This window comes from Phyllobates terribilis, unplaced genomic scaffold (assembly GCF_046119375.1).
Source record: "Phyllobates terribilis strain yellow unplaced genomic scaffold, ASM4611937v1 Scaffold_11__3_contigs__length_659146591, whole genome shotgun sequence".
Lineage (NCBI taxonomy): Eukaryota > Metazoa > Chordata > Amphibia > Anura > Dendrobatidae > Phyllobates > Phyllobates terribilis.
In genome coordinates, this window is record NW_027362771.1 from 413,468,730 (window position 1) to 413,489,332 (window position 20,603).

Below are 20,603 nucleotides of genomic sequence, written 5' to 3' on the forward strand. Positions count from 1 at the left end.
ATGTGAGGAATGTCTATTTCTTACACATTCCTCACATGTAATAAAGCTGCCAAACAGTTGCAAATCATGCACACGGGAGGGATTCAACCATATCACCGAGCAGCTGTAAATACTCGGAGCTCGGCCCGAGCATACTCGGACAGAACATACTCGCTCAACACTAGCAAGAAATAATCAGTCTAAAAATAAAATAACAACAAATGACATTGATAAAGTATTTACCTTTTGTTGAAGAATCTTTATCATTATCCAAAGCTGGTAGACATAATATCTGGGAGGCATAATTATCCAGAAATGCCATGTTCTTATCAATTTTAGACTCCACATCCACAAACGCACTTTCATGGAATGAGGCACACATTATAAACTCTTTGTGAATCATTTCCAATGAATATCTAGGAGCTGGTACCAACTCTTTATGAATAGGTTCTTCCGTCGAGGGAATTTCTGGCCAGTCTTTCTGTTAAAGAAGACAAAATTAAAATTGAAATGGTGTAATTCAAAAAACTTCCAGACATTTACTGTCACTTAAAAGAGAACCTGTCATCAGGTCTAAAGTAACCAGTTTTGCCCTTATTTTATTTCCATAGCTCCCAAGTATTTTGCTTTTTGTTTCTTTTTAAATCGGCCATATGGTTCCAGAGGTTTTTTATTTACTGCTAATTTTTATGGAATTTTTCACAGGGCAATAATGCCTACAGACACGTCACCAAAGACTCCATCAGCCAAGCCCCCTTGTAAAGACCATAAAAATTAGCCGTAAATAAATAGGCCCATATGTCTGGAATTATATGGTGGATTTAAAAAAAATACAGAATACTCTGGGGAGCAGCTGAGATAAAATAAAAGCAAAAAATGATCACTTTTGACCTCATGACAAGTCCTCTTTAAAGAATGACTTTCGGTCACTATTTAACAGGGAATTGTTGTCTATGGATTAACTCTGGATATCACTGCTGTGTTAAGGAAATACACTAGAGACACTTTAAGGAGTGCTGAGGCAATTGCTATTGATTCATGGAAACACTTGCTAAGATCTCAAAAGTAAAACTTAATTTTTCTAAATAAGACACAAAATAATAGTAAAAAAATGAAAACAATTAAAAAAATGTGATTTTTTTTCTGACAACATATTCTCTTTAATAAATCTGTACTTACACACTACATTTCATAGTTTTTAAGGTTGAAGGTAGCCTTAAATCATCGAGTTCAACCTGTAGCCTAACATGTTGATCCAGAGGAAGGCAAAAACCCCATGGGGCAGACACTAATAGCCTAATATTAGGGCAAAGATTCCTTCCCGATTCCACATACAGCAATCAGACGAGTTCCCTGGATCAACATCCCATCACAGAATCTAGTGCCCATAACCTGTAATATTATACTTTTCTAGAAAGGCATCCAGGCCCTCCAAGAATTTTAGTAGTGAATCACTCATTACAACATCATGTGGCAGAGAGTTTTTCAGTCTTATTGCTCTTACAGTAAAGAATCGCCATCTGTGATGATTATACCTTCTTCCCTCTAGACGTAGAGGATGCCCCCTTGATCTCTGTACTGTCCCTTTACATATTTGTACATTCCCATCACCCCTAATCCTTCGTTTTTCCAAACTGAATAACCCCAAGTCTGATAACCTGTCTTTGTATTGCGGTTTACCAGTTCCCTTAACCCTTTCGCAACCTTGGGTTTTGTCGTTTTTGCTTTTTCGTTTTTTGCTCCCCTTGTTCCCAGAGCCATAGCGTTTTTATTGCTTGGTCAATATGGCCATGTGAGGGCTTATTTTTTGCGGGACGAGTTGTACTTTTCAACGCCATTACCAGTTTTACCATATCATGTACAGAAAAACGGGAAAAAAATTCCAAGTGCGGTAAAATTGCAAAAAAAGTGCAATACCACAGATGTTTTTTATTTATTTTTTTTACCACGTTCACTGAATGCTAAAACTGACCAGTGCTTCTTATTCTACAGGTCATTACGAGTTCATAGACACCAAACATGTATAGGTTCTTTTATATTTAAGTGGTGAAAAAAAATTCCAAAATTTGGTAAAAAAAAAAAAAAAAATAGCGCCATTTTCTGACACCTGTAGCTTCTCCATTTTTCGTGATCTGGGGCTGGATGAGGGCTTATTTTTTGCGCGCCGGGCTGACGTTTATATTGATAACATTTTGGGGTAGATCCGATGTTTTGATCGCCCGTTATTGCATTTTATTGCAATTTTGCGGCGACCAAAAAATGTAATTTTGGCGTTTAGAATTTTTTTCTCGTTACGCCGTTTACCGATCGGATTAATTCTTTTTTTATATTGATAGATCGGGCTATTCTGAACGCGGTAATACCAAATATGTGTATGTGGGGTTTATTTTTTATTATTTTATTTTGAATGGGGCAAAAGGGGGGTGATTTAAACTTTTATATTTTTTTAATTTTTTTTATTTTTTTAAAAACTATTTTTTTTCACTTACTGCATGCTTCAATAGTCTCCATAGGAGACTAGAAGCAGCAGTTGTCTGATCGGCTCTGCTACATACAGGGGACCAGCAGGTCCCCTGTATGCAGCAGAAATGGTGCTGTGCTATGAGCGCCGACCACTAGGTGGCGCTCATAGCGACCAGATCATGACAACCACAGGTGTCTGCTGCAGACCCTGGGTTGTCATGCACGCCCATCGGCGATCCGCGATCACGTGACGGGGTCGCCAGTGGGCGGGGCTTAGGACGCGCTTCCAGGAAGCGCGCGTTAAATGCCGCTGTCGGAGATTGACAGCGGCATTTAACAGGTTAACAGCCGCGGATGGATCACGATTCCACCCACGGCTGTTGCGGGCACATGTCAGCTGTAAGAATCAGCTGACATGTGCTCGGTTCAGTGAGGGCTCAGCGCCGGAGCCCTCACTGAACCGGGGGTACGCAAATGTGCGTACTAAGACGTCATGGGCTCTAAAGTTAATAACCTTGGTCGCTCTTCTCTGCACCCGCACTAGTCCAGCTATGTCTTACTTATACACTGGAGCCCATAATTGTATTTCAAATAAAATAACACAAACTTAAAAAGATAATGGCAGAATCTATGGTGTTTGACTAAAATATGTGATTACATTTAGTGGAAATGTGCAGTTGGATAACTGCATAATACACACTTTAAAGGGGTTGTCCGGTCCAAATCGATAGGTCTGCAGTGAATGCAGACTTATGAATCCCCCAGGGCACGCACTGTGCTCTGCAAGGATTCGTCAATTTCTGACCTGGGATCGGAGGGTATATATGCGTTATACATACTCCAGGCCAGGGCCCATATAATGGGTGTGGCCTCACTCCATACACTTGTATTGAGCAAGGCCGCACCCCGTCTAGTGATGCGGCCATCAAGTGGGCGTGGCCAGCTAGATGCCACGCCCATATAAGTGTTTGGAGAGCAAGGCTGCGCCCACTGGCTGGGAGTATGTATAACGCATACGTACCCTCCAATCCTGGCTCAGAAACCGGCGATCCCCGCAGGTCACAGTGCGTTCGCTGGGGGGATTCATAAGTCTGAACAAGTGAATAAGTCACAGAGTGGCTGCAGACTTATCGATTTGGACCAGACAACCCCTTTAAGACAGTGACAGAACATAGCTAATAAATAGTACCATTTCATTTGATATGTTGCTTTAAGCGCATACCACATAACACTAGAAAGACTTATAGTGCCTTAGCTATCACTTCTGCACTTAGACTAACCTTTTCTTGAAAGTGCAGGGATTTTATAGATGTATACAACCTATAAGAAGGGTGCAGTGACATGTTCCCAAATGTACACAGTATATACTGTTAGTTCTTAAAGAGACCTGACTAAAAGCTTCCCTAAATGTGTTGTAAAAATTTTATATGTCTTACCAAATGTTTGAAGTTGAGAAATTCCATAAACGTGGCTGGCGGTTTTTGCATTTTCTAAAAAAGAAATAGAGTGACAAATTTTTGATAAAATAATAAAGAGAATAAAAACAGATTCCAGTAAAAAAAAATAGGGAGTGCAAAGTCTATATGCGTATGTATATATACTATGTACACTGCTCAAAAAAATAAAGGGAACACTCAAATAACACATCCTAGATCTGAATAAATGAAATATTCTCATTGAATACTTTGTTCTGTACAAAGTTGAATGTGCGGACATCAAAATCACACAAAAATCATCAATGGAAATCACATTTATTAACCAATGGAGGCCTGGATTTGGAGTCACTCCCAAAATTAAAGTGGAAAAACACACTACAGGCTGATCCAACTTTGATGTAATGTCCTTAAAACAAGTCAAAATGAGGCTCAGTATTGTGTGTGGCCTCCACGTGCCTGTATGACCTCCCTACAACACCTGGACATGCTCCTGATGAGGTTGCGGATGGTCTCCTGTGGGATCTCCTTCAGGATGGCACATCGATGCGAGTTGTGGCAAGAAGGTTTGCTGTGTCTGTCAGCTTAGTGTCCAGAGGCGCTACCAGGAGACTGGCCAGTACACCAGGAGACATGGAGGGGGCCGTAGGAGGACAACAACCCAGCAGCAGGACCGCTACCTCCGCCTATGTGCAAGGAGGAACAGGAGGAGCACTGCCAATGCCCTGCAAAATGACCTCCAGCAGGCCACAAATGTGCATGTGTCTGCACAAACGGTTAGAAACCGACCCCATGAGGGTGGTATGAGGGCCCGACGTCCACAGATGGGGGTTGTGCTCACAGCCCAACACCGTGCAGGACGCTTGGCATTTGCCACAGAACACCAGGATTGGCAAAGTCGCCACTGGCGCCCTGTGCTCTTCACAGATGAAAGCAGGTTCATACTGAGCACATGTGACAGACGTGACAGAGTCTGGAGACGCCGTGGAGAGCGATCTGCTGCCTGCAACATCCTTCAGCATGACCAGTTTGGCAGTGGGTCAGTAATGGTGTGGGGTGGCATTTCTTTGGAGGGCCGCACAACCCTCCATGTGCTCGCCAGAGGTAGCCTGACTGCCATTAGGTACAGAGATGAAATCCTCAGACCCCTTGTGAGACCATATGCTGGTGCGGTTGGCCCTGGGTTCCTCCTAATGCAGGACAATGCCAGACCTCATGTGGCTGAAGTGTGTCAGCAGTTCCTGCAAGATGACTGCATTGAAGCTATGGACTGGCCCGCCCGTTCCCCAGACCTGAATCCGATTTAGCACATCTGGGACATCATGTCTCGCTCCATCCACCAACGTCACATTGCACCACAGACTGTCCAGGAGTTGGCAGATGCTTTAGTCCAGGTCTGGGAGGAGATCCCAAAAGAGACCATCCGCAACCTCATCAGGAGCATGCCCAGGCATTGTAGGGAGGTCATACAAGCACGTGGAGGCCACACACAATACTGAGCCTCATGTATGTTTTCTGTTTCAACATGTTTTTTACATGAACCAACTTTATTCACAAAACATACCCTACATTACCTTTAACCCCTTTACGACCTTGTCACTAATAGTACGTAGCTGCGCCCTGGGCCTATAGGGCCAGCTACGTACTATTAAGCGTGATACAATAGCATCCACACACAAGCGGTGCGGGGCGATCGTCGCCGGGTGTCAGCTGATTGTCACAGCTGACACCCCGTGCTATGTGCCAGGAGAGGTCCCGCACCGCTGCTGGCACATTAACCCTCGCAATACTGCGATCAAAGTCGATCGTAGCATTGCGGGGGCAAAGGGAGGTAAGCGCCGGTACTCACCTCCTCTGCCTGCGGCGGCTCCCGGATGCTGTCGTGGTGACCCAATGTCGTCATGACAACATCCGGGTCACCAGACAGCAGGAAGTTACTTTGGTCATGCGCAGTGCATGGCCAAAGAACTTCTCCCTGTGTGCAGTGCTGACAGGCTGCATAGCATAGGGAGCTGCTGCTCTCTATGCTATACAGCCGATTAGGCAGCAAAAAGTGAAAGTCCCATAGTGGGACAAAGTGTAAACATAAAAAAAGTGCCAGAAAGTGAAAAAAAAAAATTGTAAAAATATATAAAAAAAAATGAAAAAAATAATCCCCAAAAAATAAAAATTTACTACGCAAAAAAACAAAACAATAAAAGTACACATATTTGGTATAGCCGCGCCCGGAACGACCTGACCTATAGAACTGTCCCACTAGTTAACCCCTTTAATGAACATGGTAAAAAAAAAAAAACGAAGCAAAAAACAATGCATCATACCACCAAACAAAAAATGAAATAAAACGCGATGAAAACGACTATTGAAAATAAAAATGGTACCGCTGAAAACATCATCTTGTCCAACAAAAAACAAGCCGCCATACAGCTCCATCAGCCGAAAAATAAAAAAGTTATCGCTCTCAGAATAAAGCGATTTTTTCTATAAAATAGTTTTTATTGTGTAAAAGCGGCAAAACATAAAAAACTATATAAATGTGATACCGCTGTAAACGTACTGACCAGAAGAATGACGCTGCCTTATCAATTTTACCACACGTGGAACAGCATAAAAAAATAAAAAAATTCCAGAATTGTTGGTTTTTGTTTATTCTGCCTCCCAAAAATCAGTATAGAAAGCGATCAAAAAATGTCAGGTGGCCAAAAGTGATACCAATAAAAACGTTAACTCTGTCAGCCAAAATATGCAAAAACTATAGCTCTCAAAATATGGCGATGCAAAAACTAGTCTTTGCAAAAAAAGCATCTTTTAGTGTGTGACAGCTGTCAATCATAAAAAAAACTATATGAATCTGGTATCGCTGTAATCGCACCGTCCCGAAGAATAAAGTCGTCTAATCACTTATACCGCACAAAAAAATAGTTTTGTAAATTTTGTTGGAAAATTTAGAAATCGCTGGTCAACTTTTAACCTTTATAACTTCCTAACAAAAAAAAATGTTGGTTCCAAAATTGTGCTGATGTAAAGTAGACATGTGGGAAATGTTATTTATTAACTATTTTGTGTGACATATCTCTCTGAATTAAGGGCATGAAAATTCAAAGTTTGAAAATTGAGAAATTTTCAAAATTTTCACCAAATTTCCGTTTTTTTTTTCACAAATAAACGCAAGTGATATCGAAGAAATTTTACCACAATCATGAAGTACAATATGTCACGAAAAAACAATCTCAGAATCAGGGGGATCCGGTGAAGCGTTCCAGAGTAATTACCTCATAAAGTGACAGTGGTCAGAACTGTAAAAATTGGCCTGGTCATTAACGTGCAAACCACCCTCGGGGGTAAAGGGGTTAATAACACAAACAGACGTGTCCATTTCACTAATAGATAACTTGTGTTAAAGGGGTAATCTAGGGCGACATGCCTACACTTAGGTATGGGTACTTCAACCAGACCCTCCACTGATCAGCTGACTGAAGGGGGTCATATCCCGCCCAGCTTTGTACATTTGGTAGTGGGTATCTGTTGTTTGCAGCTCATTCCTGATCATTTAAAAAATTTAGACAGCAGAAAAAATATCTTTCTTTTTGTTTGAAATGTAATACATTGCCACTTACTAAGACACTATATTTATGAAGTGTGCCAATGTCCTCCTGTCAGCTGTAGTCCTTGATTCTGGCACCTACAGTTTTCTTCTCCTCTCTGTAACCTCCTTCTCTGTCTCAGAGAATCTTACATCAGATGTAACAGAAAAGAGACTGGTTTAGCTACTGAAATAACCAGTTTTTGTGTGTTGAATGCATTCATTTAGGCAATTCAGTTGACAGGGAGTATTTGGTGCCCCATCTGAAAGCATAATAAAGCAGGGGCAGAGATCCTAATTACAACATTGGACACTTTCTGGTTTCTTGCTATAGTTTTGATAAAACACTGTTCTATCAACTGCAGCTCTGCTAGTTCTCTCAATGTTAAGCCATGTCATACTATATAGGGCTTCATACAGTCATGAGCTCTTGCTAACCGTGTATCCACGATTGATTGCACAGTTTTGGGAGAAATCTACCAATCAGCTATGTAGGCAGGAATTGAACAGCAGTTCTTACTGAGAGGACTAGCAGAACTGCAGCAGATAAAGAAGTGATTTTGTCAAAACAACAATAAAAAGTCTAGTAAATGATACATTACTGGAATCAGGGTCTCTACCCATATTTAGTCCTGCTTGGAAAGCAAAATAATAGTGAAAGATTCTCTTTAAAGTCATGTTAAATGTAAACTAAAAAGAGATTATAAAAATAGCAGCAGGAAATAATTTGGCATATTACTACAACTACATAAAAATTCAACTAAGATAAAAAAAAAAGCCGAGAAAGAAGGCATTTACATTGTACAGTTACCAAGCTTTTCCTTTAAAAAGAAAATAAAAAACATCACATTCATAGGGATACATAGAACTTTTACAATATTATAAACTAATAAAGTATACCTGTCACTTGCTTAAAAAAAAATTAGTAAAATATCTTAAAAAATTCCTGAGCTACCCTGATTGTGCTGCTCTTTTCCATTTTGTACTGCTTCGCTCCATTGCAGAGATATTCACATTTATTTCTTCTAGAGGAGCGCACTATGTGAAATCCATTATTTGCAGCCCAACTTGGCACTTCTTCACAGGCAGGGAGCAGGCGATATCACCTCTCCCTCTTAGTTGCTGCCAATTACAGGTCAGCAGCGTCTGAGACTTCTAGATGAACTTCCGAGCTGTGGCTGACAGCATCTGGTATGGAGGGGTGAAAGCACATACCTTCAGGGAGGACTCTGAAGAAATGCCCAGTTGGACTGCAAACAGAGATTTCACATGTGATCCAGAAGAAACAAATGTGAATACAATAGAGAGATGAAGTGCAAAGCAGAAAAGAGTTTGCAGAATTATGGAAGCTCATGGATTTTTTACTAGGCATCTAACACAATTTTTTGAACATGCGGCAGGTCCTTTTTAAATAGCAAAATTGCTAAATTTAGGGCCCAAAATGCATGCGTCCTCTGTCAGGTGCCTCTATATGGAGTGTGCTCAGGAGATGAGCCAACACCATACCCAGCAGATGCAGGATTTGTTACACAGCCTGCACCTGCCTGTACCAGAAATTATTGGAGCTAAGTTCCAATCACGTCTGTTAACCCATTAAATGCTGTCCATTTCTGACAACGGCATTTAAGGCTCATGGTTAGTTATATGTGCCCATTGCTTCCCCTCCCCCATCCCAGTCCCACAACTCGATCACAGGGTACTGATGGGTTGCATGGTAGCCACCACATGAGTGATCCAGTAAAGTCTGACCACAGGTTCGACTTCATACGAGACCATGGTCTTAGCGATATGCTACCATAATGTAGTATGGAAGTAAATATATTAAGCAATCAGACAGTCACAAGTACAAGTCCCTCAAGGGGACTAAAAAAAATTTGAGAAAAAAAATAAAATGAACCCCTTTTTCCCCTTTAAAATTAAATAAAACAAAATAAAAGGAACATATTTGGCATCCTAATGTCTGAATAGTGCAAAATATAAAATTGCTAGTGAAGAAAAAAACATAAAAGTGAAAAATGGTACAAAAAAAGGCAAATCGCCAAGGAAAAAACAAGCCTTCATATAGTTCTATTGACAAAAAAATGAAATCAATTCATCTCAAAAGTAAACGTCAGAAACTGTTTTTTGTTTATTTATCTTTACAAATTTCTGACTTTTGTTTTCACCAATTAATCCCTTAGTGACGGAACCAATTATGTCCTTAACTCCTTTAAAGCCCCAGGCCATCACCCCCGGTTCAGTGCGGGCTCCGGCGCTGAGCCCCTAAGTGAACTGGGCACATGTCAGCTGATTATTACAGCTGACACGTGCCCGCAACAGCCACGGGTGGAATCGCAATCCACCCACGGCTGTTAACCAGTTAAATGCCGCTGTCAATCTCTGACAGCGGCATTTAACAGCGCCGCGCCAGAAGCATGGCATTAGCCCCGCCCATAGGCAGCAGACCCCTGTGGTTGTCGTGTCTCAATTGCTATGAGCGCCACCCAGTGGTCGGTGCTCATAGCAAGTGAGCATTTCTACATAATACAGGCGATCTGCTCACCGCCTGTATGCAGTAGAAACAAATCAGACAACTGCTCTTCTAGTCTCCTATGGAGACTATTGAAGCAAGCAAAAAGTGTAAAAAAAAACGTTTTTAAAAATATAAAAAATAAAAATATATAAAAGTTTAAATCATCCCCCTTTTGCCCCATTCAAAATAAAATAATAATAAAAAAAAAACACATGCACATATTTGGTATCGCCGCATTCAGAATCGCCCGATCTATCAATAGAAAAAAATAATTAATCCGATCGGTAAACGGCGTAACGAAAAAAAATTTCTCAACGCCAGAATTACGTTTTTTTGGTCAATGCAACAGTGCAATAAAATGCAATAACAGGCGATAAAAACATTGGATCAACTCAAAACAACATATCCATGAAGTCAGGTGACTTCACCATCTTAACCTGGTCTCCCCAAATGTATCCATGGTCTCTTGGATGGTCAATGCAGCAGATTCATATCTCTCCAGTCAGGGCTATATACCCTTAGACTAGAATCATGTAGAATCCAAATCTGTGTCTCTTGGGTAAAGCCATACTACCAAGATGATGGTATGCAGAGTCTGAGTGTCCTATTGCTTCTCCATGATTCTCTGTTTTTAAGTCTCTCTCCTACAGAAGCATATCTCATTTTTAAGCACACATCCACAGGTCAAGGGGTTAGGGAGAGCAGCCTCGTGTCTCATTGTTTGAGCATTTAATGAATTGCTTAGTTTGTTCTTCTGTCTTGTGATAATATACAAACATAGATATAAATATCTTAGTGGATACGTACCCAACATACATATGAAAACCTACAAAAATGGGGAACGTGGCCTAATATATAAATTCATTTATTTTATTCAAAGAAAATTATATAAAAACAAGGAGAGGGGAATGTACACACAAACATGATAACTAAATGGAGGAACAGTATAGCACAATATGGTACAGTACTCACATAAATCAACAGAAGGGTCTCAAATATACTGAAATAAATAGTATACGCCAAACATGAATTAAATTAATAACACATTATCTAACACCACTACCAGTAGCATATCTCAATTTACATATATTTCATAAATTATTATTAGAAGTGATTATGCAATCAGTACATAAATTATTATAACATATATATGTGCCACAAGATATAGATAAAGTGCATTAGTGCAGTAGATATATTATATAAAGCAACATGGTGTATAAAGGAATGTATGTACATAGGCATAGATGGTAAAGTGCCTTAGTGCAATCAGTGCATATTATAGAGTAGTACTAGAGACAATGAGCAGCAAGAAGCAACAGATAATAGAGAGTATGTGAATATACCGACCTCACATAAGAGCAAATCCCGACGTACGTTTCGCCTGCCTGGCTTCCCTCGTAAATGCCAGGCAAGCAAACATACGTCGGGATTTGCTCTTATGTGAGGTCAGTATATGCACATACTTTTTATTATCTGTTGCTACTTGCTGCTCATTGTCTCTAGTACTCTCATAATTAACTTTTTTATTAAAGGTTTGAAACTAGTCTATAGGAAGGACTTGTATCACTGGTTACATGGTATATCAACCAGACTAAATTGAAGAGCCACTGTTTGAGAGAGTTTGTACTCTAACAAAATGTTATCCCATTTGTTCTGGCATATTGATACACGCCTCATTTACTTCTACATAGAGATAATTATTAAAAGGTTCTTAAAAGCATTAGAAGGCTTGAGAATTGTCCATATGTTTACATCCACTTAAATAGACCTTCTGTGTTTATTTAACATTTAAATCCCAGTTGATTTATTCTTTCCACTCGCATGTGTTTTACAGTAAAGGACTGAAAACGTGCCAAGAGGTACAAAAAATATGAATATAGTTTATAATGGGCAGTATAAAGTACTGTATGTGGATGTAAAAAAGATAAACATTTAATACTTTAACTTTTATTTTACCTTGTGTTACATAATTTTATGTTACATAACAGCGATGATTCGTTTCTAAAGGGAATGAGTTACAGGGTGGGTGAAAAATAGTAGATCAGTGGGGTTCCGAGAGCTTAGACTCCCACCAATCACAAGAATTGATGTCTATCATTGCCCAGGAGAGAACTATGACAGGATTTTTACTAAAAGAAATTCAACATCCAAAACAATATTGTATCATTCCATTAAAACTTTTAGCCAACTGTTTGGGACTATGAAGACTGACTTTGAAACCTTTGCGGTAAAAAGAAGCCTCAACTGACATATCAATGTCCATAAACCTGGGGAAGAAAAAGATGGTAAAGCCACCACAATCTATAAGATGTCTCAGTTATTTCCAGCAGTCTCGTAGGGAGTAAGTGAATGGAAAGGTAGCACACATGGATGTTCGCCACTTAAATTAAATGGGGAGCACAAGTGAACAATTCACTGAAAGTAGATCAGAAAGAATTCCTCAAAATTAAGTTTTTCAAATTAATTCACTGATTTAATATTAAGGGTCTGTTAAAATATAACCTTTACTAGATACCCTTAAAAAAGATTAAGCTCTATAAAAGCAAAAAATATACCAATCATAAATTTGTACAAACAAGTGAGAGTAGGACTATGTATCTCCGGATGGTACGGAGCCTTAGTGTGTCTTCTCAGGGAAATAAAATTATCTCCCATAAAGGTAGTTAAGAACATAGCTATATTCAATAAGCAAATTTATTCACATAGATGTGAAAATAAACCTATAGGAGACCATATAACTTATGCACTTAGTGGTACGATGCTAATTATAAAATATTATTGCACAGGCCTTAGGTGTACCATATATTATTGCACCAGCCCTAGCGGTGTCATTCAATAGAAGATGTTATAACCAGGGCTGTGGAGTCTGTAAGCCAAACATCCAACTCCTCAATTTCCGTGACTCAGACTCCCGACTCCGATTCCCTCACACATAACTCATGTTTAAGTGAATAATTTGCTGTAGTAAAATGGTAACATCACGCTTTTCATCACTATTATGATACAATAATCAAGCTATTTTCTGTTCACTCTAGCAGTTCTGAGATGAGTGCAGGCATTCCTGGCCAGTGCCTTTTTCCTCTGATTTGTAGAGGAGGAGCTATGCTGCTGAGCGTGTACATAAAGTGCAGCACAGATTCATCTCAACTAAATCTAGATCCTTAGATCAGGAATGGAACAGACATTTCATAACTTTTCCAAATTCTTATGAAAAAAATATTCAGCTCATACTGCATTGTATTACTGTACCCAATTTATTATATATTTTAGGAGTCGGTCCACTTAATACCGACTCCACCAAAATGGACTCCAACTCCACAGCACTGGTTTAACTCAAGTCCTAAGTGCAGGATAAGTTATTGTATACGTTTTTAGGAAAATGCAAGGGAAATGTCTTTTCAGATAAGACTTCTTCTGGCAAAATAATTTTTGGCCAGGTGTGTCTGGAGGTAGATCTTCAGCATTTGTATTTTAAAATGTATTTTTTTTGAGGGGGCAAATGAGACAAACCCTTTAACAGGTAGACACTATACAGGCAGATTGTCCTATGGCCCTGATATACAAGGTATATTATAATAAGTTTTATAAAAAAAATATATATATTATTTAAGATTCAGATTTGGTGAAAGCTTCTTAACAAAAAAAGAGCGTTGAGGAATATGAGTATACCACTTAATAAAGTAAATTAAAATTTTATCACAATTTTCCTTATGCACCTTAAAGGTTTCTTGTAGCTATGGGTGATTTTAAGTAGCAATCAATCAAGAAGAAAGCTAATGTCAAAAATGTGTGCTGCCGTGGTTCTCTAAAGCTGTTGCTGAAGGAAAGTAGGAAATATTCAAATTGTAGCACCCGTATGGATTGTATCCTCTTGAAACATCAAAGGACAACTCAATTTCCATCCATTATGTCCATTTTAAACTGGCATCTGGATCAACTTAAAGCAGAGGTAAAGCTGTCTAGCTCCCATGTCATCACCCATGGAGATGGGAGGATAGTTTACTTAGGTCATTCAACAGTTTGGCAGATCATCTGTATTTGACTTGTCACGCAGAATTAACTCTTTGCACTCATTTTTGCACCTCAAATTATTTTATATGGCAAAAGGTTTTATTTTTTTACAAATGTATTATTACTATTGGGTAGGATTGTACTCAATCCAATTAAATTTAACTTGAAATGTGATTCGGTTTAAAAAAATGGAATGAGGTTTAACATCAAGATGCTAATTAGGAAAATTTCCAAATTGGGCATTGCAGTCCCTTGTTACAACTCCAAGCAGTAAGGCTGTGTTCACACATACTGTACGTGTGTCGCAATCCAAGTATGGACATTGATTCACGGACCAGATGTGGGTCTCCTCACCCAAACTTGACAACCTCATAGGCATACATGAGGTTGTCAAGTTCGGGTCAGAAAACCCGCAGCCAGTCCGTAAATCACGGTCCATACTCGTATTGTGACAAACTGATGTGTGAATGTGGCCTTAGTATGAAAATAGGAGCTATGATAAGTTTCATAGTTTTTAAGGTTGAAAATTAGACATAAGTCCATTGAGTCCAACCCATTAGATTATAGATTAGGTTATTTAGTGTATTTTGAAAATTACTTTTGTCAGTTTTTTTAGTGACGATTGTGGGGTTTTTCTTACATTATATATAAACAGGAAACAGCACAAAAAAGATGTTTAGGTGCAAAAAGCTCCCCAGGTACATACCAGTTCTTCAAATATCCAATAGCCCAGGGCTATTAAACTATATCACTTTATTGTATTAGTGTGCTGCCTCCATAATTTTATTGGAGATATATATATATATATACATACATACATATACACACACCTACGCAGTGATTTGCATGACCAAATCATGCCTGTTTTTAATGCAGTTTCGCCTGATAACCCATAGATCACCAGCATCCAATATCAACCATAGGCAATAGATGGAATGTTTATCATTGGAATTTCAATGATTATTAATCGAGACACTGCATAAAGTTGTATACAAAGAATAATTACTTTGAATATATGTGGGATGTTGGAAAATGATTACTTTTATAAAAAAATAGAAATCTGAAAAAATATGAACAAATAAATCTATGATTAAATATAGATTGTACTGTCAAAGGTTGTTGTTTTTTGTATGTATAAAAAACTTAACTGTGACAAAATGCAAAAAAATAACATTACCATGTAGTGGTATCCATCTCAGGAGCCTAATCAATTGGATCTATAGGTTTAATAAGTATGATTTTTACATGTGTTATTAGAATTGGGAGGTACTGTATGTCAATAACGTATCTGCATAGCAAATACTTAGCTGCCTGAATAAAAAAAAAGGAGGAAAAAGTTTTATAATGTAACAGCATGAATAGGAGTTCTGTGATTTAATATAATTATTGAATATGACAAACAATGAAAATATTCAAAATAGACAAATTGAAAGAAAAAGGAAGAAAAAAGTAGTTTTATTTCGAATCCATTATATATCAACTATTATAAAAATCGAGAATAGGAGAGCAGGTGTGGAAAAGATGGAAAACTTAATTTCTCCACCTTCTTCATTGTCGGAGTCCACGGATGTCGGACTGCATTCGGATGACATCCAAGTGCAGTCCGATGTTTTACAAGCACCCATAGACTTGAAAGGGTGCACGTGCTACCATTTGCGGAGCCACTCACAGCATGCTGCAATTTTTTTTTTCATGAGAAAAAAATAGCAGATCTGCACTGCCCCACAGTATAATACTGGGTCGAGTGCTGTCCGATAAAACATCAGATAGCACTCGTCCGATGAATATGCTTGTGTGAGCCGTAAGACAGAATTTCAGCCCCAGTCTGGCCCTGAGGCCAAGTAATATCCACCAGGTTAAATGCACAACATATTTGCAATATTTAATCAGCTTTATAAAATTATTAGAGAAAAGGTTAAAAGTAGCACTATAGCCTGACTCACATTACAGCTGTTTTATGCAATAGTGGAGCCCCGGCTGGATGTAGCTACTACCAGCTCTGAACATCCCATCCTGACAATGTTTCCAGCCAGTTCACAGCTGGTAGTAATTACAGTTTCTTCTGCCTTATTTATCGGTATCCATTGCACAAGAATATTGGCGCTCAGTCCTCGCGTAATTGTACTTTATCCAAGTAAAGTTATCCAGCACTAAAGAGCCCGTCTCACAGTAAATTACATATTTATTAGATTTAGTGACTATCATTTCATTCTGGAGAGTACATCCAACACGTATTGTCTCCCATCATGTTGGTAAAGCTGCCTGCAAGTCTGCCAGGATCACAAACAGAACGCTGCACTCGTACACCTCCACCAGCATTTAGGCATGATCTGCCATAAAAACCACAATCCTATTAAGACCTCGGTATGTCTGGAATATAAACATGCAAGACTCCAATGATAAAGAAATAATTAATATAAATAAATAAACGTAAACTCTTCAGGCATAAGAGGCCTGATTCATTAAAGCTTTCATGCCAAAATTCTGCCATAAAAGCTTTGAAAAGTTGCAAAATATTGGCACCCAAATGTAGGGACTTTTGGCGTTTTCACTCCAGTTTCTTGCAGCTATATAAAATGGGCGGAGCTGGAGCGTGACAGTGTATAGCGGGGGTGTGACGCCACACCTCGTCTAATTCATGACAAGCTGGGGCATTCCATATGCCAGAAATCTCACTACAGTACCTGACTGGAGTGAGATTTCTGGCATAATGGGCAACACGGTGACTCAGTGGTTAACTCTGTTGCTTTGCAGCGCTGGGGTCCTGGGTTCAAATCCCACCAAGGACAACATCTGCAAGGAGTTTGTAAGTTCTCCCCATGTTTGTGTGGGTTTCCTCTGGGTTCTCCGGTTTCCTTCCACACTCCAAAGACATACTGATAGGGAATGTAGATTGTGAGCCCCAATGGGGACAGTGCCCATAATGTCTGTAAAGCGCTGTGGAATTAATGGCGCTATATAAGTGAGCATAATAAATAGCGCAAGGAGGCGCACATCAGACGCTCCAGACTCATGAAGACGCGTACACCTTTTCATGAATCTAGAACGTCTGACTTCAGCACACCCCCTCATCAAGACCGGCGTGAGCAACACCAGTATTGATGAATTGAGCCCAAAGACTTATAAGACTTATAAGACTTCATACAGTGATCAGCTTAAAGGGAACCTGTCAGCTACTTCATACTGTCCTCTCTGAGGGTGGCATACAATAATAACATGCACACCGTCTTGAACAGTCTGTGCTATGTATGATTACGTACAGTGGGCATCAATAAAATAGAGACGTGTGCACCGGTATCTTTACCAGAAATAACTGGAAATCAATATCAGTGGCAATAAGTAGTCAAACAGTGCGCACAGCTAACACTTGACCTCATTTACATATATAGATCGAGGAAAACTATACAAGAAAGAAATGAAAACAAAGAATGAAAACAAAACACATAAGTAAGCAAATGTCACGCAAGGTGTGGGAAAGACTAAGTGCAACACAAAGGGAAGAGGGGAAGGGAGCCCAGACACTAGGGAAAGGGGGCAGTGGAGATCTCCTATCTCCCTGTTTAGCTTACCATCCCTATATTGGTTCTTCACCAATTGCCGCACAGGAACCTATCCCTGTATTTCCCTAACACTTGGCCCTGGATAAGGAAGGGGGAATGAGCACTAGTTGATCTCCACTAACAACTAAAGACAACAAGATAGACAGACACGGGGAAAAGATAACTTAACCTGAGGCGACTTCAGAGAGACAACACACACGTCCTCTTAGCACCAGAGAGGAAGTAAACAGACTGCACTTGCTCCAAGCTTTCACAATGAAACATGTGAATATCACCGGCATCACCCTGTAGCAAAGTGAAACTATTTAAATACACAGGCAAGGGTGTCAATTAGAGCAGGAGGGAGGTAGCTGCTGGGTCCTAGAGTGAAACGAAGAGATCTTCTGCAACCAACTGCAGGACGGCTGTCTGTCACATCTGACACAATTGTGACAGCAATACATAAACAAGTCTGAGAGAGATCACTATAACATAAAAGGTCATAAAATGAAAACATACAAGATTCATAGCTGATCATAAAACAATAAGTACCATTGCCAAGGTGACATGATGCTCTCTGAACTAGAAGCAAGATGCTAAGTTAGTGGTGGAAAGAGAACAAAAAAATTTTGATGACACTTATCTATTTCTATAATTAGGTGTCTGCAAACTATAGTGATGTGATCATAAACAGGATAATGATGATCAAACATTTTTAGCATGACACCATCCTCATTATGGACTTGTACTAAACCTCCTACTTTTTAAAGTGATTTAAATGTGCATTTAGAACACAGTAGAGTTAGACTTTATGCATGTATACCTTTAAGTGACGCGCTTTACCAGCCTCACAAAATCAGTTGATATATAAAGCACAAAGTTGAATGTGCTGACAACAAAATCACACAAAAATCATCAATGGAAATCAAATTTGTTAACCAATGGAGGCCTGGATTTGGAGTCAGTGGAAAAACACACTACAAGCTGATCCAACTTTAATGTGATGTCCTTAAAACAAGTCAAAATGAGGCTCAGTATTGTGTATGGCCTCCACGTGCCTGTATGACCTCCCTACAATGCCTGGGCATGCTCCTGATGAGGTTGCAGATGGTATCCTGTGGGATCTCCTCCCAGACCTGGACTAAAGCATCCGCCAACTCCTGGACAGTTTGTGGTGCAACGTGACGTTGGTGGATGGAGCGAGACATGATGTCCCAGATGTGCTCAATCGGATTCAGGTCTGGGGAACGGGCGGGCCAGTCCATAGCTTCAATGCCTTCATCTTGCAGGAACTGCTGACACACTGCAGCCACATGAGGTCTGGCATTGTCCTGCATTAGGAGGAACCCAGGGCCAACCGCATCAGCATATGGTCTCACAAGGGGTCTGAAGATCTCATCTCGGTACCTAATGGCAGTCAGGCTACCACTGGCGAGCACATGGAGGGCTGTGCGGCCCTCCAAAGAAATGCCACCCCACACCATTACTGACCCACTGCCAAACCGGTCAAGCTGAAGGATGTTGCAGGCAGCAGATCGCTCTCCACGGTGTCTCCAGACTCTGTCACGTCTGTCACATGTGCTCAGTGTGAACCTGCTTTCATCTGTGAAGAGCACATGGCGCCAGTGGTGACTTTGCTAATCCTGGTGTTCTGTGGCAAATGCAAAGCATCCTGCATGGTGTTGGGCTGTGAGCACAACCCCCATCTGTGGACGTCGGGCCCTCATACCACCCTCATGGAGTCAGTTTCTAACCGTTTGTGCAGACACATGCACATTCATGGCCTGCTGGAGGTCATTTTGCAGGGCTCTGGCAGTGCTCCTCCTGTTCCTCCTTGCACAAAGGCGAAGGTAGCGATCCTGCTGCTGGGTTGTTGCCCTCCTATGGCCCCCTCCACGTCTCCTGGTCTACTGGCTTGTCTCCTGGTAGCGCCACCAGCCTCTGGACACTATGCTGACAGACACAGCAAACCTTCTTGCCACAGCTCGCATTGATGTGCCATCCTGGATGAGCTGCACTACCTGAGCAACTTCTGTGGGTTGCAGAGTCCGTCTCATGCTACCACAAGTGTGAAAGCACAACCAGCATTCAAAAGTGACCAAAACATCAGCCAGAAAGAAATGGTACTGAGATGTGGTCTGTGGTCCCCACCTGCAGAACCACTCCTTTATTGAGGGTGTCTTGATAATTGCCAATAATTTCCATCTATTGTCTATTCCATTTGCACAACAGCATGTGAAATTGATTGTCAATCAGTGTTGCTTCCTAAGTGGACAGTTTGATTTCACAGAAGTTTGATTTACTTGGAGTTATATTCTGTTGTTTAAGTGTTCCCTTTATTTTTTTGAGCAGTGTATGATGGACTGCATTTAGGAAACAATGCGCCAGACCAGCGGTCTCAAATTCAGATGGGTAAATCGGCCGCACATAGAAAAAATTTGAATATAACGGGCCGCGTTGTTTGCGGGAGAAGATGACGTTTTCAGTGATACCATTATTTTTCTATAAGACTTTTTGATCATCATTTTCTTTTACATTTTTACATGCTTTTTATTCTTTTTAATAGTGTTTATCCTATGGGTTTTGGTACTGGTCTACTTTTACTGACCAAATATTTTTCCTTTTTTTTTTTTATACATTTTTTTGTCTCCCAATCTGCCCCATACAGTATTATTGTTATACAATCAGTCCCTTATAGTAATTCTGGCCCCCATCCTGTAATAATGTCCCCAATCTTGTAATAATATCTCCTGTAGTGTAATAATGTCCTCAATCTTGTAATAATGTCCCATGTCCTGTAATAACATCTCCATCTGGTAATAATGTCCCTAATCCTGTAATAATGTCCCCTGTAGTGTAATTATGTTCCCAATCTTGTAATAATGTAAAGTAATGGTCCCTCATCTTGTAATAATTTCCCTCATCCTGTAATAATGTCCCTCATCCAGTAATAATGTCCCTCATCCAGTAATAATGGTCCCCATCTTGGTCCCATCTTGTAGTAATGTCCCCATCTTGTACTTGTAAGAAGGTCCCACATTCTGTCGCCCTTTACACACAAAAAAAATTCTTCTCACCTGACC

General features: G+C 40.0%; 1 protein-coding gene across 3 annotated transcripts in view; it reads right to left on the bottom strand.

Moving 5' to 3' along the window:
- The window catches only part of FAM227B (family with sequence similarity 227 member B), a 600,742-nt gene that overhangs the window by 561,935 nt on the left and 18,204 nt on the right, over window positions 1-20,603 (bottom strand). The window contains exons 1-3 of one of the 3 annotated variants that reach the window (XM_073653080.1): window positions 7,493-7,705; window positions 3,879-3,932; window positions 223-460 (exon numbers count right to left, since the gene is read on the bottom strand). In XM_073653080.1, the coding sequence (XP_073509181.1) occupies window positions 223-460; window positions 3,879-3,929 (289 nt within the window). In that variant the 5' untranslated portion in view covers window positions 3,930-3,932; window positions 7,493-7,705. Of the gene's footprint in view, window positions 1-222; window positions 461-3,878; window positions 3,933-7,492; window positions 7,706-20,603 lie in introns of those variants that run through there. The other 2 variants (XM_073653078.1, XM_073653079.1) reach the window with 2 other exon arrangements.